The sequence below is a fragment of the Bemisia tabaci genome, chromosome 5, assembly GCF_918797505.1.
Source record: "Bemisia tabaci chromosome 5, PGI_BMITA_v3".
Taxonomy (NCBI): Eukaryota; Metazoa; Arthropoda; class Insecta; order Hemiptera; family Aleyrodidae; genus Bemisia; species Bemisia tabaci.
In genome coordinates, this window is record NC_092797.1 from 13,457,868 (window position 1) to 13,484,791 (window position 26,924).

Consider the following 26,924-nt stretch of genomic DNA (forward strand, 5'->3'; position numbering starts at 1 on the left):
CACAATGTGTTGATAAGGCGCGTCATTAACTCGCACGTATCAAGCCCTTTAGGTTTCATTTACAGAGATTTCAAAAAAGGCAAGCAGCACAACAAGAGAATTCACGATCCAACACTGCAAGGTCAACGACGCACCTTGACGAGACCGTGTATTGTGAATCTAGAAAGCTATTCGAACAAATTTAAGTTTTTTGATCTGCCTCAAGCAAAATCTTATCAGATTCTTGAAGAAAAGTGCTACGGAAAAATTTAAGCGAAGAAAGGAAAAATTCTGTCGAACTCCTAAAAGATAAAGTCGATTTAAAGGTATTTTGGGGCTAAAATACCCAAATCACCGGTATTATAAATCCCGTTATATTATTGAAAAGAAATTGACTCGATATAAATGCAATTGTATTAAATATGTCTTGATTTTGTTATTTTAAACGTCTTTTCATGCAAAGAAGCTCAACCATGTCCATGCTTTATTCATTCATGAATTGAAAGTAAGCAATCCACATCCCGAAAATCTACCGATTTGCCGTAAAAAAATCGCAGAAACTTGATATACCAGGTCGATGTACCCACTCTTTGAATTTACCAATCAATTTAGTGAGTGCACGTATGTGAAAGTCAAAATGCTATAGTCATTTTGGGTGCATTCATTTTTCATGAAACAATTGTAAGTAATTTCAATCACGAAAAACCATAAATTTTCCGTATAAAATCGAAAAAAATCAAAATATGTCGACTCCCTGACGTGAAAATTAAATTCTACGTATGAAAATACTTATGTGTCGATATGCTGAACAGAATGCCCGCCTCTCCTCGTAATTTACAAACCGTTCCTATACTCATCTCAAAATTTTTCTCAGAGCTTTGTGTTATTATCAGCTTCCATTTAAACCCCGGTTTGATGGCCAAATCGGCTGCCCAAAAAGCAAGCCATTTTTGAAGGGCTCTGTGAGAAATTCGTGATATTATTAGCTCTCAGGAAATCACCCCATGGGTAAAATTGCTGGTATAAATTTTCGAGTGCTTAAAATAATCGTATTCAAGAAACTAAGGCATTAAACTATGGAGTCAATTTCGTTTTAATAATATAACGGGATTTACTTGGCTTCAGGTCAAAATTCATACAAGGAAGCCCCTTGCAAGAGGCTAATTTTTTGTAATTTCACTCAATTTTTTCTCCTTTTTATAATTGAATTGCTTGTCACATTCTGGGGTCAATCATATTAAATTTTAATTTATACATTTCTTTTTTTCCCCCTTCATTTTATTTTTTGTTTGGAGAAGTTTTGTTGATTTCTTCGGATTTCGAATACTGTAACTTCTCTTCTATTTTGCCGATTTTTATGAATGAGACCTCTTTTAATTCGTGTTTTAACGGAGAGTAAGGAAAAAATTGCTAAAAACTCGCGAGACAATTTTTTTTGAAAATTGGACGAATCCTAGCGTGACGGTGAAATGGTTAATGAAGCGTAAGTAATTTGGCGAGGGGCTGAGGATCCCGGCCTCGCTTGGCGACCGTCATTAGCTATTGTTCGTCGAGACGCCGGCCGACGCAGTGATCAGGAGCGTGGGGAAGAGAGGGGTAAGTGGATTCCTGTATATGAGCCACGTTTAACTAATGGTCTAATGAGTCTCGAGGCTCATCACAGATTGCACTTACACAGATTGCACTGTATATTTTCACATAAGAGGTTAATAAAAGTTTTCAGTCAGTCTTTGACATCCATTGATAATTGTTTTGGTATTTATTAATAATTACTACGTAATTATAAATAAATACCAAAACAATTATCAATAGATATCAAAGACTTTTTTTTTTTTTTTTTTTTTATTGGTATTTTAACAACAATCTACAATATATGTATTCAGTTGACTTTGGATAGGACGCCTCACAATATGATCACTGGCATATTAAAACGGGTGGGGAGGAACTTAGCATTCTAAATTCTCCAGCAGATAGCGCTAGCGGTGGTTCACGAATGAAAAGCCATGACGGCGAGCGGTATGAAGCTAGACTGAAAACTTTTATTAACCTCTTATGTGAAAATATACATTTTATCAGCTGACACTGACAATGTTGTCAGATGAACAGCACTATCAGAGCACGGGTACCAACTTTTGAAAAGTATAATCGAGGTTACAGATCTGTCAAAGCAACGTTTTGAACAAAACGGAGGAGTTAAATTCTCATTCCGAGAGTGCCGACCTGCTCAACCATCCTCGAATCAATTCGCTTGATTCTGCTTATATATGCATATTTTAAATCAGCGCGTCGCATTCTTAGGCTTTTTTTGAAAAAACCAAGTAACGTAGACTCTTGGTATTCACTGCACATAAACTAGAGACCCCCAGAATGAGAAACAACTTTAAATCATAATTATTGACGGATAAATAAACTTTTTACACGCTTTGGAAAATCTGAGAAGTTCGCGGTAGTCACTTTTCGGTAAGGAACTAAGGGACTCGGTTATTGTATCGAGCAGGGTTCGAAACGATCGCAAAGGCGGTATACTACGTATACGCGCCAAAAATTAGACAACAGCTTCATCTTATCATTTTTAGAAATTGTTTTTAATGTTGATGCAGCAGCTAATTCGGTCTCCTGCCATTAATCAAACTTTTTGTCACAGAGAGAAGAGCTTTTCAAGTGCTCAGGGCCCATTTTCATCCAAAAGATGGAGCAAATTAGAATGAATAGTGAGAACGAATCCATTACCATAATTCTGTTGATATCAGAGTAGAAGCCATTAATGTTCTCTCCGATATCCATTATGAATAACTCATAAAATTGCGGGACGGACGGGGAAGAAAAACCGGAGGGTTAGGACATATTCTAAGTACAACACCTCATTATAAACCGCGTTTTACAACCGGGTTGTGCTCGGTCCAGGGAATCTTACGACCGTCAGCATGCAGTTAACTAGTATTTTCTCGACGGAATGGTGGAACAGAAAAAGAAGAATCCTGTTGTTGGTTCAGTAGATTCTGAATCCATCTCAGTTGGAATAATTCCATTCCGTCTCTGACGTCATCACCTGCGTCACTGATGACGTAATTCATCGTAATATCACATAAATGAAAAACCGCGGAGGAACAGGATCACCCGTAAAGCTCCCTAAAACAGTTTAAGTTTTTTTTTCTTTTTTCCTTTTCTCACCCTCCTCCCCTACTTCAAATATCCCTGAGGGGATAATCTAACGCTTGCAGTCCTGATCAAGCCAACCCCAGGAAACCGTTGTTTGAGACCATCAAACTTGGGTCACCAACAGCCAGATTGTTAAAATTTATGTCGGTACGACAAGAATTGAAAATCGATACATTACACGGCGCAGATGGGCGAAGCCCAAGGCCTTACAGTCATCTCCCGCTCAAATCCAAATAGGGCTATGTCTTGTTTTATATTGCCGACATAGCCAGTTAAGGTGATTCGATTAACGCCATATTTCGTGTCAGAACGGCATGCGATATATTGCATCAATTGGTTCCATTTTTTCAGCTACTCGTCATTTTCCTCTACTTTTGAGATCGCAATTCTGTTGTCAAGAAGCTAAATCACTCACTTACCAATTTTAACAAAGATATTCGACGTAATAAAGGCGTGGTTTTTATTTAGAGAGAGAACATCGCATTTGATACTGATATCGAAACTGCACTCAAATGTGATATTTTCTCTCTGAAAAAACCACGCCTTTATTACGTCGAATTTCTTTGTTAAAATTGGTAAGTGAGTGCTTTAGCTTCCTGACAACAGAATTGCGATCTCAAAAGTAGAAAAAAATGACGAGTAGCTGAAAAAATGGAACCAATTGATGCGATATATCGCATGCCGTTCTGACACAAAATATGGCGTCCATCGAATCACCTTAAAGTTTCAAAAATCAGGCTGCTAGCCGGGAATCAAACCCGCGCGGGATCTCCCGATCATGGAGCAAGCGCTACAAAGGAGACCAACAAAGAAACAGAATTATGATTTCTCATAGCGTCGCTCCTCGGACGTAAGGGCGTAACTCAATTTCTATGTGAGCCCTGGCCTCGGTAAACCTCCATACTTTCCGGGGCTAAAGCGGGAATAGAGATACGCCCTTACGTCAGAGGAGAGACGATAGGTCTCAATTCTGAGGCAAAAATGTCAAACTTAGAGGGAAACGATCAGGAGATTTTAGAGCTATCTACCACAATTGATATAACGATAGAACCATGCAGGGATGGACAATCCAACAGCACAGCACAAATTCAAGTAATCCATTACAGAGAGAGGTTCTTTGTTAAAGCTCTTAAAGCAAGAACTTCATCTGTGCGAATACACTCGATTCCTCCGGTATACGACAAGTGAATCAGTGAGTTCGAAAACACACCAACTCGGAAAAAAAAAATGTTCAGGAAACACCTAAAACTGTGCAGCGGGCGAAGAAAGTTAGTTTAAGAAAAACCTTTTTGCTGCCAAAGGACAAGTGCTTAGAGACTTTGTAAAGCACCAAGTTGAAATCTATACACTATGTTTGATGACAGAGAATTAAGCGTTTAAAAATTTCTGAGTTGGTGTGTTTTCGTTCTCACCGACTTTCACATACTGATTTTTCGTAGTCTGAACTGAAACATTTATATTTTTTGATCTGAACAACGCTTGAATATTTATGTAACTTGTTGGTACAAGGTATACTGAACGGAAAAAAGAAAACCGCAAAATCGGATGGTCACCCGTTTCCTTTGAAATGGCCAAAAATTGGTATTTCTAACGAAATACTTCGATTTTTCCCTCTACCTGTTGCTGTTTCGAGCACTTGCGATTGCAATTTCGAAATTTCCTTTTGCATGTAGATGCTTCTATCCATAAGTGTTACTAAACCGTAAAAAAGTGAAAATCGAGAAAACCCCGAGTTGGTGTGTTTTCGAACTCACTGATTCAAGTATGGTTTGCAGAATGTCTTTTTGCCTACCTCGCAAAATGAAGGCTAAAACTGCACAGAATATGCGCCTAGCCTATACAACACCCACCGAGTGGGTTTCCCGTGAATTCCCATCAAAAAACGTCATCAACATGACGGTATGTTCCGTTTTAGCATAGCCGATGTTTTATTCATAGATGCTCCCACGATAGTTTTGGACGAATTTACTTTCTTGACTGCTCGCAGCCAACCCTCGGGAGATCGTTCGAAACTCAACCAGTTCACAAAGAAAAAATTGCGCTGCAAGAACAATAAAAATAACGAGGGAAAATTAAAATAAAATTTCACTCCTCGTCCATCCGCCGTTCCGAGCTCCGCGACATCGCACCGTGAGAACAAACAATAAGTCGCCGCTTGGCTGTCAAAAGGTCGTAACTACAATTTGAGATGAGCCATAGAAAGTATCGAGTTTTATGGACAATGGGGGTCATCGTCGAGTGTAGTTACGCCCTTGTGCTAGGAGGCGACGGAGTGATCCCTTGATAATTGTCAGTTTCACTCTTGGTTCCCGTTGACGGGGATGGTGCCGCAAAAGTAAAAACCGCGTAAGTCCGTTAAAGAACTGGGGGAGATGCGCCGTTTCTGCTTAGAATGGGCGTGTTTGAGTTGCCTCAACAGTAATTTACGCCGTGTTTTGAGTCCTCGTGGACTCGTAAGTACCCCCCTCCCCCTCCACCACTGTTTAGTTCAGCTTGAGCCCAGATGAAAAATACTTGTTGTACAAGGCGCATTTAAATTAAACATTTTGTTTACACTTTTGAAAGTTTCCACGCCGCAAACAGACCTTGACTCAACAATAACCCGGGGAACGCTTTGAGCAATTGAATAGGATTTTGTTTTCTTGTGTTCTTTTTTTCTCATTTCATGCATCCCTGACTCTCCGTTGTAGCTAACTTAGATGGTACCTCGCGAAACTTACTGCTTAACTCAATAGTAAAAATTGCTTGTTAATTTAAAACAAAATATAAATACAGCTATGGCTGAAGTGCAAAATCATTGCAATGTTTCAAAATGCCCGCTCCTACTTAATTTTTTCGAAGAGAAACAAGCCAACCTTATTACTTAACTATACAGAGGAAAAATCAAGAAAGCGTTCAAAAGATAAGGTTGAATAGTTTTTCAAAGAAAAAATTAAATAAGACAGGAAGTCTGCAACGTCGCAAACGGAGATACGTGGTTTCGCACTATCATATATTTTGTAATTTTCAAGAAATCCCAGCTCTTAAGAATTTCGTCGATATAAATAATCCAATGAATGTCAACGAAAGGAAATAGGTTTCCATTTAACTTCAGATTCGGTACATATTTCGGTCTTAGTTCACCTGTTAACACGATAAATAGTTTGCATATAGGTCCTGCATCTGGAAATATAGTAGTCTTTGGCGGAATAAGTATTCACAATGACAGATATCACACTTTACAGTAATCTCGAATTTATCGTCCTCAAAAATGAAATACTTCTCTTTAAAAAAATAGCAATTTCATAAACATGTAAGACTTAAAGTGAGGTTAAAATGTAGGGATGACAAATAAGTTCCGGTTAAATTAACTGCATTTTTGTCGTAATGTAGTTTTCATCATTTCATAGTTTTGCGCAGAATAATTAGATTCGCTTTATTCAAAGTAAATTTAGCAAGGATTGCTAGCTCATTGTGATTCTAATGCGATTTAAAGAACGAAAAATATTCCTCTTTTTGTCCTAGCTGCTGTCTGCAACAAGTCCCATCCATAATTTATTCTTCGGTATTTCATTTCCCATTTACCGATCGCAAACTGCACGACAAAGATCCATTTATGAGGTAGTTTGATTGCCTTTTACCGAGAGAGCGTTACTCTTAAAGATACTCTTTTTTCCTCTTTTGTTGTAAAGGTCCCCTTTAAACCGCCTTTAACTATAATGCAAGTATAAAGATAGGAATAACGAAAATAGGTACGTGTACATTGTTAAAAATAAGCTTTTGCTTGGAAAATGAGACGCGTAAGACCAAGCCCCAGCTCCGCGGATAAGATCGGCGGAACTCTATTCCCTCGTGATCCTTGGAAATCACGAAGTTTTACGAGCCACGAGGGTCATCTCGAGTGCAGTTGCGCCCTTTCTTCAGCGGGACGAGGAAGTGGTCGGCTAAATAAAATCCGGGAGGAGAAAATCCTAATAGTGCGGAGCGTAAAATTAATTACAGCGTGCAAGTTTATCGCGGGCTGCGGATAAAAGTTTTAGAGGATAAGGTCTAATTAAAGTCTTGCTTCATTCATCCCCGGATTTCGCGTTAAAAAACTACGGAGGCTCCTGAGGTTTATCATTTATTTAACTCGGCGAAAAAAAAGGGGAGCGGGGCCCGGGCGAAGTTACGGTTTTAGTGGAGAAAAAACTGACCTACTCTCATTTACTTCGGACTGTGCTTGTGAGCCGCGCTTTGTCACACATCGGATACGATTACATTCACGCGAACACGGATTTAAATCTAATGTGATGTAATTACTTTTTTGAGGAGAAATTACTTGGAATTACAATACCCATTGTATATGCAAACTAGAATTGGTAAAGTGTCCTTTGTAGGCCTTCGGGCAAGGCTCTATCTACTATTGATCCACCTTGTAAATAACTCAATAAACTAAGCATTGGTTTAAAAAAAAAAAAAAAAAAAAAAAAAAAAGAAAAAAGAAGAAAAAAAAAATGTTTATGTATGTAGTATATTTTAGATCTCAAATACAAGGCGGATTCAGTCACTTCGAAAGGGACAAGGGGGCGCAAGGGGGCGGACACGAATAATGGCCAAATAGCATTTTCCTTAGTCTTCCCTCCCTTTCTCTTCCTCCTTTTTTCGGGCGAACTAGAGGGGGGGGGGGAGCGTCATATATTCGTAGGCCAGATAGTTTCCTACGTATTTTTTTTACACACGATCGAATTATTTGGTCTGCTTAACCAAACTATTCGGTCCGCTAAACCGAACTGTAAGAATTTGTAATAGTTCAACTGCACAAACCGAACGGTTACAGGACATTTCAACAACAATTTTTTGTCCGTGCGTCTGTTTTTTCTAGTAGTTTATGTCCGCGCGTTTTTCCGGCAGAGGAGTTTTGGTCCACCTACTAATTGAGAACCAAAGTGAATTGGTCCACTAATAAATATTCACATCACTTACATCAAGCAAAAGCCCGCTTTCATACAGCTATTTCATTCTTGTTTCAAAATAAAATCTTCTTAATGGCATACTGAAGAATGTTTCTGCCTAAATTGAGTCATTTTTTTCTCTAATGAAATTCAAAAAATATGCTTAACGTTATTAAATACGGATACTAGAACTTGGTGAGTTTTTGGACTCTCTTCTTGTACTGTAATATCTTAATTTATTTTGCAAAAATCATAAAGGACGCCTGTCATTCTTAATACGTTGGAGCGCCTTCAATTTCGTATGATACTGTGCAACACTTCTGTTGTGAAATAGTTGCTTGAGGCGCCGTGGTACGCTGTGGCACGGCGCGGCGCACATTGGTTCCAGGGCCCGATCTAGGTGGCATTAATTAGAATATCACTGATGATGACATATTATATATGTTTCTAGGGGTTCTTTAGGTCGCTAATTACGAATTTGAAGTCAATTTGACTGTATCATTTAGCATAAGGTGGTACATTTGCATTTAGCTTGAAAATTCATACTTAATACTACATTAATAATATTTTAAAATGGCTGAATTCCTGGACTGATATATTTTTCAACCTTTTTTGATTTATCAACAAAAACTATCGATGAATTTACGAGGATTTGTCCTCTGATTACTAATTTTTTTATGGGGGGGGGGGGGGGGGTTGGGCAATGTTGTATAATTTTCTGAACCAGGAATCAGTATTATCTGGTAAAATATACCTCCTAAATGTTGTAGTTTCCCTGAGGAAAATAAATTCCAGTACCAAAGAAAACTGCTTATCCCACTATTCGAGTTGTTCATACAGTGTTGACAAATCAGCGTAAGAAGAACTTTATTTGAACCTCAATGCTCGCTGATTTCTTGATTCGCCGCGCTTTAAAACCAACAGAAATTTTGAAGCTTTGTAATTTAATGGTACAATTATGCTATCAGAATTATTATATTATCAGAATAACTAAGAGTTAAGATTCGATCTTCGTCTATAATTCAAAAAATACATTTAAATTCATTATACACGGCAATTTAAACATACGTATAACATAAATATTTTACTTGAACAAGAAGTATATTCACTCAATGAAGGAAAGCAGAAACCAAAATAACAAAGTATTTTGAAAGAAAAATGATTACTGTCTGTAAGAGCAGGAAAATATTCATCGGTATAATATTTTATTGCGCATCAAAAAGAGTGAGGTGTCAAACTTGCTTTTTTTCTTTTTTTAACAAAGTTGTGAGCTTGCGATGATTTCAAAGCCTTACAAACCTGAGAGAATAAAAACACGAAGAAATCATGAACCAAGAAAGAAATAAGCATTCGTTGTTAAGTTAGAGGACATTTACTCATACAATCACGGAATAATGCGCGAGGAGTGCAGTAAGCTCCTTTTCTGTGGAACAGTGCTATGTCTATGGGCCTTTCTAAAGATACAGACAATGTGAAAAACAACTATCTAAACGATTGAGAGGATTTAAGAACCCACGTGTTCTGTATTTTGAGCCATAACTGTAAAATTTCTAGTCAAAAAACGGGAACTGTCTTTAGTCTATGGGCTTCTCTACAGGTATAGACAAGGTGAAAAATAATCATCCCAATGATTGTGAGGATTTGAGAACTCATGTGATGTGCAAAAAATGCAGTCCTCAAAGATCTGGAGTCTGCAGTAGTGCAGTAAACTCCTCAGTGTGTCAATTTTCTTCATTTCTCGAAGGCCGGTTTTGGAAATTCAAAGTTCGCTAACCTCCAGGGACGCAAGTATGCGCAGAATTTTTTTGCTCCGAAATCAAGTGTAGGGTCAGCACTAACTACTACAGTCGGTCTGCACGTGTGCGAACCTACGCAGGGCCTTTATTTTAAGTCATAATTGTAAAATTTCCAGTCAAAAAACCGGAGCTGTGGTAAGTCTATGGGCTTCTCTAGAGGTATAGACAAAGTAAAAAATAATCATCTTAACGATTATGAAGACTTGAGAACCCACATGACCTATAAAAAATGCAGTATTCATATTCCCAAGGATCTGAGGTCTGCAGTAAGCTCCTTAGTGTGTCAATTCTTTATTTCTTGAAAGCCGGTTTTGGAAATTCAAAGTGCCCTAACCCCCAGGGACGCAAGTATGCGCAGAATTTTATTGCACTAAAATCAAGTTTAGGGTTAGTACCAACTACTACAGTAGGTCTGTATGCGTGCGAACCGGCGCAAGACATTCATCTAGAGCCATTTTTGTAAAAATTTGCTTGGAATTAGTAGAAAATAACGCTTTGTCTAACGGTTTGTCTAGATGTATAGACACGTTTTTGAAAGATAGTAAGAACGTATAAACCTTTAACATGCCTTATATTTTTGATACACCATAACAGAACACTTCACATTTGCATCTATTTCTGTGTGATGAACTTCAAATCATAGGACCTGACAGTAAACACTGAAAACTGGTGCGAGTCCGCCCAAAAGTACCTCGCGGCCTCACCTTTAGGTGCTTATCATTATCTTATTAGTGATCCAATCTTCATGATATTTGGCCAAGTTACTCTCGAGAGTGTGCACTATCAATCTGTGGTGTCAAATTTTAATTTTTCCAAAATTCATTTTTTCGAATTAATGCCACCTAGATCGGGTCTCGGAACCAATGTGCGGCGCGGCGGGCGGGCGGCCAACGCCTACAAACCTAAGTGAATACTTCAAGCATTGCGCAATGCGTAAAGTATCCCCTTAGGTTTGTAGGGACCTGTGCGCGTTACGCGCTGGTAGCACGCCACTTCTGTTTGGTTCTAATATTTAAACTCGCGGAGTCAGCGTTTTTCAGCTCATGATTTTGAAATGTTTGCACACCGTGCATGGATTAATCTAATTTAATTTGATGGAAAAAAAAAAAACATGTAGTAGAGGAAAACATAATTTGTTTTGTAACTATTAGGGTGGTTCCGTGTCAAATTTAACAATTTCAAAAATACTTAAATATTTCCTTTTATATTTTGTGCTGTTGCTGTGCTGCAGCATGGTGTATGCGCGACCAAATGCTCAAAATTTGACAAACTTGACTCTAAAAGATCGATGTACAAATGGGCTAAAACCAAAGATTGCGTGTTTCTTGGTTTATTTTCCTCTTTTATTCATTTTTGTATAGTTTCTTTCAACACAACTACAGCTCATTGGGATTGATATCGATGCCATCGCTTTGAAAAGGTTTTACAAATATTTGCCAAGTTTTAAAAATGTTCTTTGAATGAAGTAAAAAGGAAAGTCCCCTAACATTATCGCACACTACACCCTTAATGTACATCGTGGGCTGGACTCTTTGAGTTGTGAATTTATTGATGAGAAAAATATTCAACAGGTTTTGACAATGCGGCCTGCAGCTTATTTAAAATTTTAATTTTTATGTATTCAAATCGCAAGAATAATAATGAGGTTTGACAAAAACGTTGACTCGGGTATCGAATAAACTTTTATATTGACACGGCAAAGTTCAACACGGTTAAAAACTCGAGAATGTAAAACCGCGTTGTTCGAGAAGAAAAATTTCCGAGACCTGCCGGCTAGAAACTTTCATCCGGGGCGAGTAAATATATTCACTAGGCGTGAGTATCGTTCGCTGACTTCCAGAGTTGTTCGGAAAGTTGGTGGTGAAATTTTGGTCTCGTTTAAAGCTGATGGTATCATGCCCTGGCGAATACGGTAAGACAAGCTCTTCGTGCAACGTGGAAACTTGTGTCGACTATTCTTATGACCCATTTTGTTCTTCAGAAAAGAGAAAACAAGCAGTTCCAACGCCAAAGCGTTAGAGGGCGCTTCTTTAACACTGCGCATGCGAGAAACGTTTTCATACGGCCAAGCGAGAGTATTGCGGACGGACGATGTATAACAAATTGCCTACGTGAAGGTGGTCCGGCAGCAACATACCCGCCGCTAGTCTCTGGAAAACAATAGAAAATAGTAGTTGCGTACGTTGCCAGCGAGCGCGCTGCGAGCGCATCTGTTTCAATTACCTAGCATCGAGTCGGGCCTCTAACTTTCTATTCGCTCTGACATAACCTTAAACCTTCAACCCAGAGCCGCAAACAGCTGACGCTTGGCAATGCTGCGCCGAGAAAATGAACCAATCACAAAATAGCACAGTAATACGTCACTAAAATGAAGAGATCACGTGACTGTTCGTGATTTTTTCGAATCAATCTGAAACTACAACCTCGAATATGAGGCATTTAAGCATAACGAAGCCCCAAAATAGTTTAACCAGGTAATACGTCCGTGCGAGATTGTTATGCTTAAAAGCAAAACATTTCACGAAAACTTTTACGAATACCAGATGCAGAAAAAAATCAAATTTTCCCGGGTGTACCAGAATGGCGTCATTACCCATAAGGCAAAACGGTATGTAGTATAGTACATGTTACATCGGGGGAGTCGAACGGCTGGAAAGGGCGCATCTGGTACCCAGAAGCGCCCAAAAGCGAGGTTCCATTTTGGAGCGCTTAAAAGTGCGGACTTAAGATTTAAAAGTATGATCGATCCGTCGCCTACCAGACATAAGGGCGTAACTACACTCTGCAATGAACCCTGCTTTTCATACAATTCAATGCTTTTCCGGGTTCATCTCAATGTGTAGTTACGCCCTTATGTCAGCCAAGCGATGAATCAACCAATCCGTCTTATAATAACTGGAAGTAACATTAGAACACAAATATTTTTCTCGGTGTACTGGATCCTTTTCACCAGTGGCGTGGCAAGCTTTGCGATAGATCGATTGATCTGCCATTTAAATATATGGGAAGAGATCGATAAACAGAATGTTCGCAATGAGCACATTAACAATCGATTCTTCACCATATACCTTAAAATGGACGTATTTATGCGAAAAGGCGCTAAACGCCATTTCCAAACTTCTCAGTAAAGCAAGTTTCACTAAAACAATTGGCGTTTCCGTACTAATGGACCGATTTTGGTTTACTTTAGCTTGTTTGAAAGCTGAAGAGTTCCTCTAATTACGTACGTTGCCAAAATTAGGAAAAAATGCATACTAAGCGAGATATAGGGGATTTTTGCACGTAGGTCTATTTGATTTAATGCGCTAACCCGGATTCCGAATTAAATCAAAAGGCGCTATCTCCACTTGAATCACTAGATTGACGCGCGCGCGGCGAAGCTTGGTGGAAACTTGGTGAAATTTAGTACCGGGGGGTATTTTTGGACGGGAAACTCGAATTTCGGGTCAAATTTTGAAAATTCAGAAATCCAAGATGGCGGACATGGCCTAAAATGCTATCTCGGCCCCTATCCAGCCGATCTTGGTGAAACTTGGTATCAGGGGGTATTTTCGCATGGGAAACTCGAATTTCGGGTCAAATTTTGAAAATTCAGAAATCCAAGATGGCGGACATGGCCTAAAATGCTATCTCGGCCCCTATCCAGCCGATCTTGGTGAAACATGGTATCAGGGGGTATTTTCGGACGGGAAACTCGAATTTCGGGTCAAATTTTGAAAATTCAGGAATCCAAGATGGCGGACATGGCCTAAAATGCTATCTCGGCTCCTGTCCAGCCGATCTTGGTGAAACTTGGCATCGGGGAGTATTTTCGGACGGGAAACTCGAATTTCGGGTCAAATTTTGAAAATTCAGAAATCCAAGATGGCGGATGTGGCTTAAAATGATATCTATTTCTTAAACAAACGCACTACACGTCTAGAATGGCCGCCAATGAACCTGCGTAAAGCGCACGGGCCGGGTTGTGAAGGCCGGAGGTGGTGGGAGCCCAAATATACCTACCTAACCTCAATCTGCTTCCCCGCTGCATCTTGCCATTGTGGATGAGATGTGGAAATTTCCACGTTTGTAAACTTTAAATATATGGCACTCTACACGGAGAAAAAAACTCGTGCGTGGGACCCGAAGTTTGGGTCATATGGATCTCTGAAGTTTTCGGATTGAGCATCTGAACACTTTAGGTCTAGCTGTCGAGGTTCGGATCACACATCTGAAACTTCAGTTCTTACGTCTGAAGTCTTCAGGTGTGAGAACCGAAGTTTTTCGGATGTGAAAACCGAAGTACTTTAGATGTAAGAACTGAAGTTTCAGATGTGTGATCAAAACCTCAGCAGCTGGACCGAAAGTGTTCAGATGCTCAATCCGAAAACTTCACAGATCCATATGACCTAAACTTCGGGTCCCACGCACGAAGTTTTTTTCTCCGTGTACGTTCACAATACACCGCCTCGTCGAGGTGCGTGGTTTACCTAGCAGCGTCGGATCGTGAATTCCCTTCATGTGCTGATTACCTATGTTAAAATTTTCGTATCTAAATCAAACAGTTTCTGTTGTCATTTTGAGCCCCTAATACCGAACTTCACACAAACGATTCGGGCATTGAGCTATTGTTGAAGGCCACATCCGCCATATCGGAGTTTAAAATTTTAACAATGAGGTTATTCAGTAATTTTTAATTTTTGCATTTTTTTGGAGGATTGAGTACGCGCACAGTTCGCTGGAATTTTCTCCAATTTTTTGAAACATTATTAACCCACGGAAAACAAGTTCGAAGTTGCGTATTCTGAGCTCCCATTTAAACTCGCGTCTCCGAGGAAGTCAAGATGGGGCCTGACGAACCCCTATTTGACGGTCACGCTTTTGACCACGTAATCCTTCCAGCGCGCTCTTAATACTCATGAATTTCTAAATACTGTTCCGATTCCAATAAAGTACCTAACAGTGATTATAATGAAAATTAAGTGATTCCGATGGGTTCGTTAATTTGTTCGCTCGTTAAAAGCCCCTTGTCCATGTCAGTGCACACTGACATCGATCGAGCCAGAGGGAACGCACGGTCGATATGTGACCGTCACTCAGGGGACGACATTTGGGATTTTTTGGCGATGCGCGTTTAAATAGGAGATAACATTTTAGGCCATGTCCGCCATCTTGGATTTCTGAATTTTCAAAATTTGACCCGAAATTCGAGTTTCTCATGCGTACATACCCCCTGATACCAAGTTTCACCAAGATCGGCTGGACAGGGGCCAAGATAGCATTTTAGGCCATGTCCGCCATCTTGGATTTCTGAATTTTCAAAATTTGACCCGAAATTCGAGTTTCTCATGCGAAAATACCCCCTGATACCAAGTTTCACCAAGATCGGCTGGACAGGGGCCAAGATAGCATTTTAGGCCATGTCCGCCATCTTGGATTTCTGAATTTACAAAATTTGACCCGAAATTCGAGTTTCCCATGCGAAAATACCCCCTGATACCAAGTTTCACCAAGATCGGCTGGATAGGGGCCGAGATAGCATTTTAGGCCATGTCCGCCATCTTGGATTTCTGAATTTTCAAAATTTGACCCGAAATTCGAGTTTCTCATGCGAAAATACCCCCTGATACCAAGTTTCACCAAGATCGGCTGGATAGGGGCCGAGATAGCATTTTAGGCCATGTCCGCCATCTTGGATTTCTGAATTTTCAAAATTTGACCCGAAATTCGAGTTTCTCATGCGAAAATACCCCCTGATACCAAGTTTCACCAAGATCGGCTGGACAGGGGCCATGATAGCATTTTAGGCCATGTCCGCCATCTTGGATTTCTGAATTTACAAAATTTGACCCGAAATTCGAGTTTCCCATGCGAAAATACCCCCTGATACCAAGTTTCACCAAGATCGGCTGGATAGGGGCCGAGATAGCATTTTAGGCCATGTCCGCCATCTTGGATTTCTGAATTTTCAAAATTTGACCCGAAATTCGAGTTTCTCATGCGAAAATACCCCCTGATACCAAGTTTCACCAAGATCGGCTGGACAGGGGCCAAGATAGCATTTTAGGCCATGTCCGCCATCTTGGATTTCTGAATTTACAAAATTTGACCCGAAATTCGAGTTTCTCATGCGAAAATACCCCCTGATACCAAGTTTCACCAAGATCGGCTGGACAGGGGCCAAGATAGCATTTTAGGCCATGTCCGCCATCTTGGATTTCTGAATTTACAAAATTTGACCCGAAATTCGAGTTTCCCATGCGAAAATACCCCCTGATACCAAGTTTCACCAAGATCGGCTGGATAGGGGCCGAGATAGCATTTTAGGCCATGTCCGCCATCTTGGATTTCTGAATTTTCAAAATTTGACCCGAAATTCGAGTTTCTCATGCGAAAATACCCCCTGATACCAAGTTTCACCAAGATCGGCTGGACAGGGGCCAAGATAGCATTTTAGGCCATGTCCGCCATCTTGGATTTCTGAATTTACAAAATTTGACCCGAAATTCGAGTTTCCCATGCGAAAATACCCCCTGATACCAAGTTTCACCAAGATCGGCTGGATAGGGGCCGAGATAGCATTTTAGGCCATGTCCGCCATCTTGGATTTCTGAATTTTCAAAATTTGACCCGAAATTCGAGTTTCCCGTCCAAAAATACCCCCCAGTACTAAATTTCACCAAGTTTCCACCAAGCTTCGCCGCGCGCGCGTCAATCAAGTGATTCAAGTGGAGATAGCGCCTTTTGATTTAATTCGGAATCCGGGTTAGCGCATTAAATCAAAGGGAATTACATATAGTTCCTTTTGATTTTATTCGTAATCGCTGATTCCCTGTTTTGCGATTTTTCAGGGGCTGATTCCAGGGGATGAAATTAGTATTTTGGGGGCATATTTACGTGTGAGAGCAGCCTATTACATGGAGAATCCAGATCCGTTAAAAACTGAAATTTGGAAATTTGGCGCTTAGTTCCCTTTCGTATAAATACGTCCAAATGGAGGAATATCGATAATCAATCATTCACGTTTCGCCACTGCTTTCCACAATAATTTTCTAGGATGGTCTGACGTTGGATCAATAAGCTGATTTTTCTACTGTACGCTTCTGAGCACTATTGCCGAGCTAAGAAAAAACACCGTATGAACATTTGAGGGTTGCCAAATTTCCTCCAAATAAACGTCAATTTTTTAGGAAAGTTACAAGTTAATTTTCCCTTGAAATTTTCAGATAAATTTAGATCTGATCGCGAATAGAATTCTCTGAAAATTATTCACAGATTTCTCTGACAAAACATATTTTATCAAAGGAAATTTGGCAACGCCTGAAAGCTCATACGGCGTCCTTTCCTAGGCAGACTCCTTACTCATTCTAACTAAAAGGCATATCTCAAAAGAATTCCACTATTCAAACTTGCAGGAGCCCGTTTTGCCAACCCTCCCAATTGAAGGCGATTTCAAGAATGTAAACTTTAAACGGACTTACCATCACCAATTTGTTTCTCTCTCATCTCATCTCAGCTCACACGTCTTAAAAGAAGCAGACCACTAATCGAACACAGATTTCTCTGACAAAACATATTTTATCAAAGGAAATTTGGCAACGCCTGAAAGCACATACGGCGTTCTTTCTTAGGTACACTCCTTACTCGTTCTAACTGAAAGGCATATCTCAAAAGAATTCCACTAATCGAACTTGCAGGAGCCCGCTTTGCCTACCCTCCCAATTGAAGGTGATTTTAAAAATGTAAACTTTAAGCGAACTTACCATCATCAATTTTTCGTACTCCTCCTCGATGACGGAGCCATTGAAATAGGGGTCGGCGGCCTTCGTGTCCGGGAAGTAGAAGCGCTTCTTGCAAACGCATTTGTAACTCCCCCGGCGGAAGCCCAGCCCAGGCACTGAAACACACTGAAACGAGAAAAACACTCCGTTAAACGTGCAAATTGGGAATACCTCATTTTGCTTCGCAACTTTCAGCGATCGTCTGAGAAAAATCTACTTGTTTGAGCTGCAATTAAGTGCCGTGAAGTGAAGCATGCACCAGGGGCGGACGGGGGAGGACTATTAGACAACAGACTTAATTAACTTGACTTAAGAATAATTAAGCCGAGACTCCCCGGTGTTAGGAGAGTTCTGAGAAAAATCTCCTAGCCGTCCGTCCTGCTCAAGAGATTTCTAGGAAAGTCGACCGGTCGAGCGTGTTTGAAATTTATTGAGTCAAGCGAATGTCGAGTCCTTGAAAGATGTAAATTGAGGGTTCTCGTCTCCAGGAAGAGAATGGGCCTGTTGCAAACTTTTGCTAGAGCAGAATGAAGAGTTGTTTCCCATAGATAATGCCTCAAAAATCACGATGAGCGCATCGGCAAAGTCTGAAATGCACTCATAAATTCACAATCTGCGTAAGAAATTTGTGTTATTTTAAGCTTCCCGCTTCAAAAACGATAATACGGCACAGGTGAACATTTTGTTAGAGGAGTCGCTCCATCGTCGGCAATATTCATCATGACCGACGCTTGCGCAGTTCCTCGCGTAATTCGAGGAGAACTCAAGGTCAATTAAGGCGGGCGAGGAAAATATGAACGTAAACACGCCGATTGTTATCTGGTTTAATCCTGTTCAGGTGTTATCTCGTCCCATCCAGAGACAAGAGACCCTCCACTAGTATCTTGGCCATTGTGGAAGCTTTTACTTTCGGGACTTCAGCATTCTACTGTTGACTTACCTACATGGTTGATGTTTAACAACGTGTTGGCAGTTTCGTTTTGCAAACAAGTCGAAAATGGCCGAAGTTTGCGAGACTTGTTTGACTCATGACGTCACCCGAAGCTCATCATCGACCATGTAGGTAGGTCAACAGCCGAAATTGAGGTGATGACTGTTGCTCCCTAATAATTGTCCATAAGGAACTGTTGAATCCCCGAAAGTAAAATCTTCCACCTGTCGTTAGGAGGCCAGTGGAGGGTCTCTTGTCTCTGGTCCCATCATACGTGTTTCGGCGGACTGGCGTCGGCCATGATGAGTATTGCCGACGATGGAACGAATCCTCTAACAAAATGTTCACCTGTACCGTAGTATCGTTTTCGAAGCGGGAAGCTCAAAAAATCGCAAATTTCTTACGCAGATTGTGAAGTTATGAGTGCATTTCAGATTTTGCCGATGCACTCATCGTGATTTTTGAGGCATTATCTGTAGGAAACAACTCTTAGTTTTGCTCTGGCAAAAGTTTGCAACAGGCCCATTAGTTCCAAATTTGACACGTGTATTACACTTGAGGGACTTGAAGGACAAGGCGCATATTCCTTACTGTCATAAGGCTACATGTAATTTGGAAATTTTTTAACACGAATTTCTTGAAATAGCAAAAACTAGGAACGTAGTTATGCGCCTTGTCCTCCATCCTCCAAGCCCCTCAATCAATACATGAGGTTCAGTCTGATAGACTCAAATCGTTAAACTTCTATAACTAAAAGACATCAGCGCTTGGATTGTTGAATCGTTGACGAAGAGCTTGATCGATAAATAACATTACTAAGATACGGATGTATGAATCAAGTTCAATTCAAGAACGATTCAATAAGCGACCCACAGGCGAGGACGCATTACGATGTGTTACAAAATTTCTGTCATGCTTAATTTTTTCTTCGGAAACTTATAGTCAATGTAATTCCTTGAAAACTTCCTTGATTTTTCATCTCCGTTAGTGGAATGATCGGTTTCACTTTCAAGCTATATAGTTGGCTTATTTATCTTTGAAAAAATAAGAAATAGAGGCGGAAATTTTGGAACACTGCGATTGAGAAACGTAGGTTTGCACTCTGGTGATAGTACATATTGAAACGAGGAAAAGGAAAGAAGGAGTGTCAAAAGAGGAGGCGGATGACGAGAAGAGAGAAAAAGTAGGGGAAGAAGAAGGATATGAAGAGGAATTGGAAGAAGCGGGCGATGAGGAAGAAGAACAAACAGAGGAACGAGTAGAATTTGACTGAAAGACCAATATATTTTATTCGAGACAAATGAGACGCTTCATAAATTTTAGCGTACTGTGCGATAAAATAATTACTTTATGAGAAGTTTGAAAGTGTAGAAGGTGAAATTTTTGTGAAATTAAAAGCATCACTTTTAACAAAGTCGCAGAGAGTAGTGCTTTGAAATGTCAGCATAATACTTGAAAAGACAAAACGCCTTCTCTCTTTCGTTTATGCAATACGAATGTCCTTCGACCAAGAATAGTCGCATTCAGGCGTTTTAGTATAAACTTCCATTTCATTGGTCTGGAGATGCCATGGTGTCGAGCTCTATATACTTTGAAACTTTATACACTTCCTTTGTGAGTATAGTTATTCTTTGCGATTTAATTTTCATCAGAAAATCATTCGAATTGAGTAAAACTACCTCAAACTAGCTGAAATAGTAAAGCCATTGCATATAATTCATAAATTGAAAGGTACCATCTGCTATTATCTGTAATTTTTTTTGATCTTGCAACAAAAATGGTCCTTGTTTTTTTCTCACTACTGACTTTCATCGCTTCAAACCAACGAGTATTTTACTTGATTCTGTTTCACGACGAACATCGAAAAAAAAAAGGTCTTTCCGCACCGAGAAAATATTCGAATGCTATGTCAAATGTTGTGGAATACGCTAACGGTGTTTGTCAGAAAGGAGGTCGGAAACACAGACGGATTATTAAGTTGATATACACGCAGTCAAAGCATAGCTCGGTGTGATCAATTGCGTTTTTATGTGCTCCACCATGCTGCGTTGGAATTTCCGTCAATGTGCTTTCGGTTTTTCCGCGGCTAGCAATATCCCCTGAAATATAATAGAAGGGAAGTGTATTTATATTCATGTAGATGTGAGTGCATTTGTTAGGGGATGTAATGTGAGGTCCCGCAGCATTCAGCCTCGAGCTCACGACTACTGAGACCGTAAACAAGGAAAGAGAAATATAAGCCTCGCACTGCTATGACACAATTTTTTTCGATTGCAATGGATCGTTTTCTCCGAGTGGATATTTCAGTGAGACGTCAGAAAATAAAGTGTAATAGAAAGCTCGTGCAGTGCCCATAGGTATCTCGAACTTCTATGCATGCGTGCTGTCTGAAAAATGAAGATTTTGCATCGTCTCTGGATTGTATTTCATACTTTATTTGTGTTGGACGTTGGTATACATGCATGAACATTTTTCGCAGGAATGCTGCGCGTTTGGGTGCAGATTTATTTGTATACGCCCTTTCTCTGTTCAAAGCTTTGACCAAAGCTTCGCATCCATTCATGATCGCGAATTTTTGCAAATATTTCTTGTGCCAAAGCAGAATTGACCATTTGACCCAACAGGTTGACATGGTAATATTTTTAATTGTTAAAGGAAGGTTACACGTTAGGCTTTCTCAAAACGAATTTTGACCACCAACAGTGTTAGAAACAACTTTTCGGAATCTTACGTATTGTTTGTACGTATTGTTACGTATTTGTCTGCGTCCTTCATTTATCCCCTTAGTATAGAAGAACCATCCATTTCAACCAATAGGATGGCTCCGTACCTACTCCCAATGTCTTCTCTGTTTATCGCTTTATCTATGAATTTCAACAATCAGCCCGGCGAACTTACTAACTTACTTAACTACTCCTGAAGTTGCAATAGTTGAAGTATACCTACCCGAGGTAAAATTTTTTCGAGTATCATCATCCTTATGAATCGTAATTGTTGAAATTGATTGCAATTTCAACAATCATTCTGGAGGAATCTCATCTAGGAGAAACCTTATGACGATTGAAGCAGTTCATGAGCCTTCCGTTAGGAAAGAAGGAGATGAAGAATAGGTTTCTTTGGGCGCTCGAATAAGGGTGCAATGCCATATCATGTCGAGGCAAGGCAGCCGTAATGAGCGAGACAGCAGAGCCCGCAAAGCTGATTTATTGCGAGCGAGCGGTTCTTATTGGGAATTAAATTGTTGCGCTTTGGCAGGGGCCGCAACTGGCTGCATTGTTATTAGCATAAATTGCAACGACCTGTTGCTAAAGCCCCGAGGCTTACGACCTAACTACGGCCCCGCCAATCCCCCATTCGAAGTAATAATAAGTTTTAAGCGTGGAAACCACGAAATGCGCCTCGTAATAGGTTTTAGGCTTAGCTCCCCGCACGTCAAAATATTTGATAGCGCGTTTTGAAACTAACAAGCAGTGTTCGAAACTCACAGGCGCCAACGCGCCAAATGCGCCTAAAAAATCGGCCCTGGCGCCTAAAAAATGAAGGCTCTGCGCCAACGTGGCCCCTAAAAATTGCCCATTAAAAATCTGAATTTTCATATTAGGCGATTAATCGAAATTTTCAACACTACAAGTGAAAGCTTTTTCTATTCCTCACGATTTCATCATTTGTGCTTTTGTCTTCCCCAAGTTACAATTACTTACTAGTTCTCTTACGAAAACATCTTGCGTCTATATTTTCACTAAATGCGCCTGAATGTATAGGCAAAAAGTCAATTTGGCCCCTAAAAAATCTTTAATGGCGCCTAAAAATTGGGCTTGACGCGCCACATGGCTCCTAAAACTCAAAGGTGAGTTTCGAACACTGCTGACAAGCGAGGGGCTCCGACACTCATGTGTTAGAGGAGTACCCTCAGAAATGAATCACTAGTAGAGGTAAGATTGGACTAATAAAGAGGGCATGTGGTGAAAAAATATCAAAATCAGGTGAAGTTAATTTTATTGCTGAGCCAAAAATGGACCGCGTTAAACAGAAAGGAACCAAGCCACATCAGCTATTGCCACATTGAATTGGGAGTTTCTTCTTTACATGAAAACGGTTGTTAGGGTTTTCGTGCTTTCAGTGAATTTTCTCCATAGCATGAAGGAAATTCATCAAAATTTTCAAAGGAATCCGCTCAAACGTTCTATTGTAAAAAATGTAATTGCCCAGTTAAATTTGGCAATAGCTAATGTGGCTTGGTTCCTTCTTTTAAACGTGGTCTAAATATAAAATGAAAGGCACTGCGGGCTGAGTGTTGAAATTGATAGACAAAGAGATAGACAAAGGAGACATACTTAGTATGAATTTGTCCTACTGGTTGAAGTGTGTGGTTGTTTTTGTTTTTGTTGTTGTTGTTGTTGTTGTTGTTGTTGTTGTTGTTGTTGTTGTTGTTGTTGTTGTTGTTGTTGTTGTTGTTGTTGTTGTTGTTGTTGTTGTTGTTGTTGTTGTTGTTGTTGTTGTTGTTGTTGTTGTTGTTGTTGTTGTTGTTGTCGTTGTTGTTGTTGTTGTTGTTAAAGACTAAGGGGGTAAATGATGGACTAACAGAAGGGTGTCTCATGGGTTGCCGTTGGTTAGTCTAATACCTAACTCCTTTTTCCATTTCAACCCCCTGCTACCACCAATAAGATACCATCACATCCTTTTTGTCCTCTTTGTCTATAGCTTTGTCTATCACTTTCAATAATCAGCCCGATGGAAAACTAGATGTCTTATTCGATGCAGAAATGAAAGAAAAAAGAGAGGAGAAGTAATAGAGATATGAATGAGGAGGAATAGAAACAAGGGGAAAAGATAGATACAGAGGAGAAGAGGAGGAAGGAGAAATGAAAATAGGATAAAAACATTGACCAAATGATGTTATTTCATTATAATATGGTTAAAACGCCTTGAAAGTAACTAAAATCAACTTGCAGCTGAAAAAATAGCAATGAACGTTTACATTAGAGTCAGCAAATTCAATTTCCTGCTCACGATGAAGATCAAAATCGATATGAAACAAGTCAGGCATTTGGTTGATGATCCTCGTGACGTCCATAAATGACGCCTGAATGCAACTAAACGTGTTCGAGGGATATCCGCATTGCATATGCAAAACAGTGAAGGCGCTCAGTCTTCTTAACACTTTTACCGATGAGCGGGGTAAGCTGAGCTGCGATCTTAGGGCAAAATTCTTATGATTAAAATGAAAAATTTCGATGTTGCGCATTGTTTACTATCTGCTTTCTATTCACAGATACTTTTCATATATTTTAAATATTGTGCTGAAAATTGATGTTAATTATTTTCAGTTGCGATTGGAGGAGATTATATCTGAATTTGTTCAGAAGAATACATTATTTTCACTCATCATCTGGCAGAATTGAACATCGAAATTTAAAACATACAAATTTTTACTTAGGCAACTCCTGGTTATACTTCAAATCCACACATCTCAATCACACCAATTCAAAATAAACCTCTGATTTTGGGTTTTTCAGTAAAAAATTAAAATTACGGCACGAAATTTTTCACGAAACGAGTGATGTGAAAAATCAGCGCAAATTAGAAGCTTCGCTTTTAATTTGTATCTTCTTGGAAAATACAAAAATATCGCGACAAAAGTATAAATAATTAAGTAGAGATACGTAGTATTCGAGCTAAGCCATCAAATGACGCCGAAGAATACGTCCGCAAAATCGGCAGATTACACTGGAAAAAAACACATTGCATCTAGAATCCAGACTCTTGAAAACATTCACAAGAAAAATACTCTTGATTCAATCGGATTTTTGCTTGAATCAAAACGAAATCCGCCTAAATGAAGAGGCTTGGTTCTTGGTTTAGGCTAGATTCTGATTGAATCAAGAGTACTTTTTCTTGTCGATGTTTTTAAGAGTCTGGACTCTAGATCCAATGTGTTTTTCTTTCCAGTGTAGCAGATTTTGCGTTGCGGTATGATCATGAGAAAATTACCTCTGTTGTGCGCTTTTTGCATTTGTCGGATGCGGCGAAGATGTTGAAATGCGTGCTGTCCGGCGGCAGCGGGCACTGGTCGATGTCCACCCTCCGCAAGTCGATGTCAATTCCGCTCGTCCCTCTGAAACACAAAGGAAGCCGTTGTTAGCAGTTTCAAATCTCATCAAAGGACAATCGATCAAACTCGATTTACTACACTTTCTAGAGAAATTGCTATGTCCGAGCTACCTAAGGCCTTGTCCATACGAGCATAGTTCGAGGAACTTAGGGCGAACTTGTCCCAGGAACTTGATATAACTTACCTATTACTGGATCGCGTTCAGCAAAAAGGAACCAAGCCACATCAGCGATTGCCGAATTTAACAAGGCGGTATAATTTTTTACAAGAGAACGTTTGTACGGATTCCTTCGAAAATTTTTAGGAAATTGCCTCGTACTATGCAGCAAAGAGGTATATCGACGGTGCAAATCGGCAATCACATAACTCGTTTGCGGTGTCTGAAAATCTCCGCAACCATGTTATTTTTTTAAAGGAGAAGAAATGGACATGATTCCTTGCAGTTTTTGCAGAATTTTCCTCGCACATAGAAGAAAAATCACGGCGGTTTTAAGGAATTACCGTTGAGTAGTTTTCCGTTTAAAGAATAAAGTATGACAGGAAGTCTGCGACGTCGCAAATCGAGTTATGTGATTGCCGACTTTCACCGTCGATATGCATCTTCCATAAGAATTGGGCCCAGAACGGAATCTTATCAAACCTTCACTTTTTGTAGAGGAAGGTTAGAGAAGTTCAAAAATGGCAGAGTTATTGATCCAGTCCCCCGGGGGTAGGGGGAGGGGGGTCGAGGAAAAATCAACTTTTAGGCATAACTTTATGGGCATAACTTAAGGCATAACTTATTAACGTGTTCGCTGCGGACACCCTGTTTATCGATACTTTTCCATAGGTTTGAATAGCCGATCAATCGATATATCGCAAAGCACGCCACGCCACTGAATAGGATCGCTCCATTTTCTCTTGGTCTCCTTTGTCGATCGCTTTGTCTTATCATTTCAATAACCAGCCTGATGTTCTCATACTCAAGTGCAGTTTATTAGAAATAATGGGACGGTAGAAGCATTTCCTGGATATGCCATTTAAGACCCTGCTTTTGGCATGAAGCGATGATCGTAACTATTAATCACACTTCAAGGTACTATTCGTCTCGTCACTCATGGATGCGCTCATTCGTTCACTTAATGGCTTCATATCTCATTGTTTCACTGCCTTTCATTTCAATTTCTTCCGTGCCGATTTTCATTCCGCCGGCGAGGAACAAAGCATACATTTACATAATGCGGCTCCGCGGTTTTGCCTTCGATGGGCGGATTCGGCAACTATTCTAACGTCTCTGTCGTTAATTGCATACTTCATCGAATGAAGGCGTTATGCACTGCCGTTATGGTTTCACGGAAGGAGTTCTATACTGGAGTTCCGTGGTTCTAGATTACACGGAGAAAAAAAACTCGTGCGTCGAACCCGAAATTTAGGTCATATGGATCTATGAAGTTTTCAGATTGAGCATCTGAACACTTTAGGTCTAGCTGTCGAGGTTTGGATCACACATCTGAAACTTCAGTTCTTACATCTGAAGTACTTTAGATGTGAGAACCGAGGTTTTTCGGATGTGAGAACCGAAGTACTTCAGATGTAAGAACTGAAGTTTCAGATGTGTGATCCAAACCTCAGCAGCTGGACCTTAAGTGTTCGGATGCTCAATCCGAAAACTTCAGAGATCCATATGACCTAAACTTCGGGTCCCACGCACGAAGTTTTTTTCTCCGTGTAGAATAGTAAATTGGGCAAATATTAAAGTATTACTGTCGTGAATTGATTCCTCTGTGAAATTAAAGTTTTTAGATTACTGTGAAAACAAGAGCAACGGATTTTCAACTGGAAATTCAATTGAAAGTTCGGATCCACCATTTATAAGGAGTTCCATTGTGCACCCAATATCATATGAATGACGTAGCCACTAAATCACTCTATTATGCATTAAGAAGTTACTCGAGCCTCGGACTGATATCTCTATCGAATCCCTTCGTATCGTTTTCTCTTGGGAAAAGTTGGGGGAGGCGTCAGAGATGCAATCCGAGTAGGAAGTAAAAAATAGAGGATTTGTATCGGACTAAACAGAACATTTATTCGAGAGACAGGGGCCTTTGGAATCGAATGCAGATGTGATATTTGAGCCAGGAAGAATACAAATCGACGGCTCATCGAGGTTGCAAGATTGTACGATAAATTTGGATATTTTACATGGGTTTAAATGGGGAAACGTGCCGATTTCAGCACTGTCTGGCAACAATGCGGCTCATCATTAATCACAGTTTCGAGCCGAGTGTCTGAATG

The 26,924-nt window shown here is 40.0% G+C and overlaps 1 protein-coding gene across 2 annotated transcripts in view; it reads right to left on the bottom strand.

The window, feature by feature from the left end:
• The window catches only part of LOC109042210 (metabotropic glycine receptor), a 437,874-nt gene that overhangs the window by 45,379 nt on the left and 365,571 nt on the right, over positions 1 to 26,924 (bottom strand). For both annotated transcript variants that reach the window (XM_072300307.1, XM_072300308.1), the window contains exons 6-7: positions 24,530 to 24,653; positions 17,590 to 17,733 (exon numbers count right to left, since the gene is read on the bottom strand). In XM_072300307.1, coding sequence (XP_072156408.1) covers positions 17,590 to 17,733; positions 24,530 to 24,653 — 268 coding nt within the window. The remainder of the gene's footprint in view (positions 1 to 17,589; positions 17,734 to 24,529; positions 24,654 to 26,924) is intronic.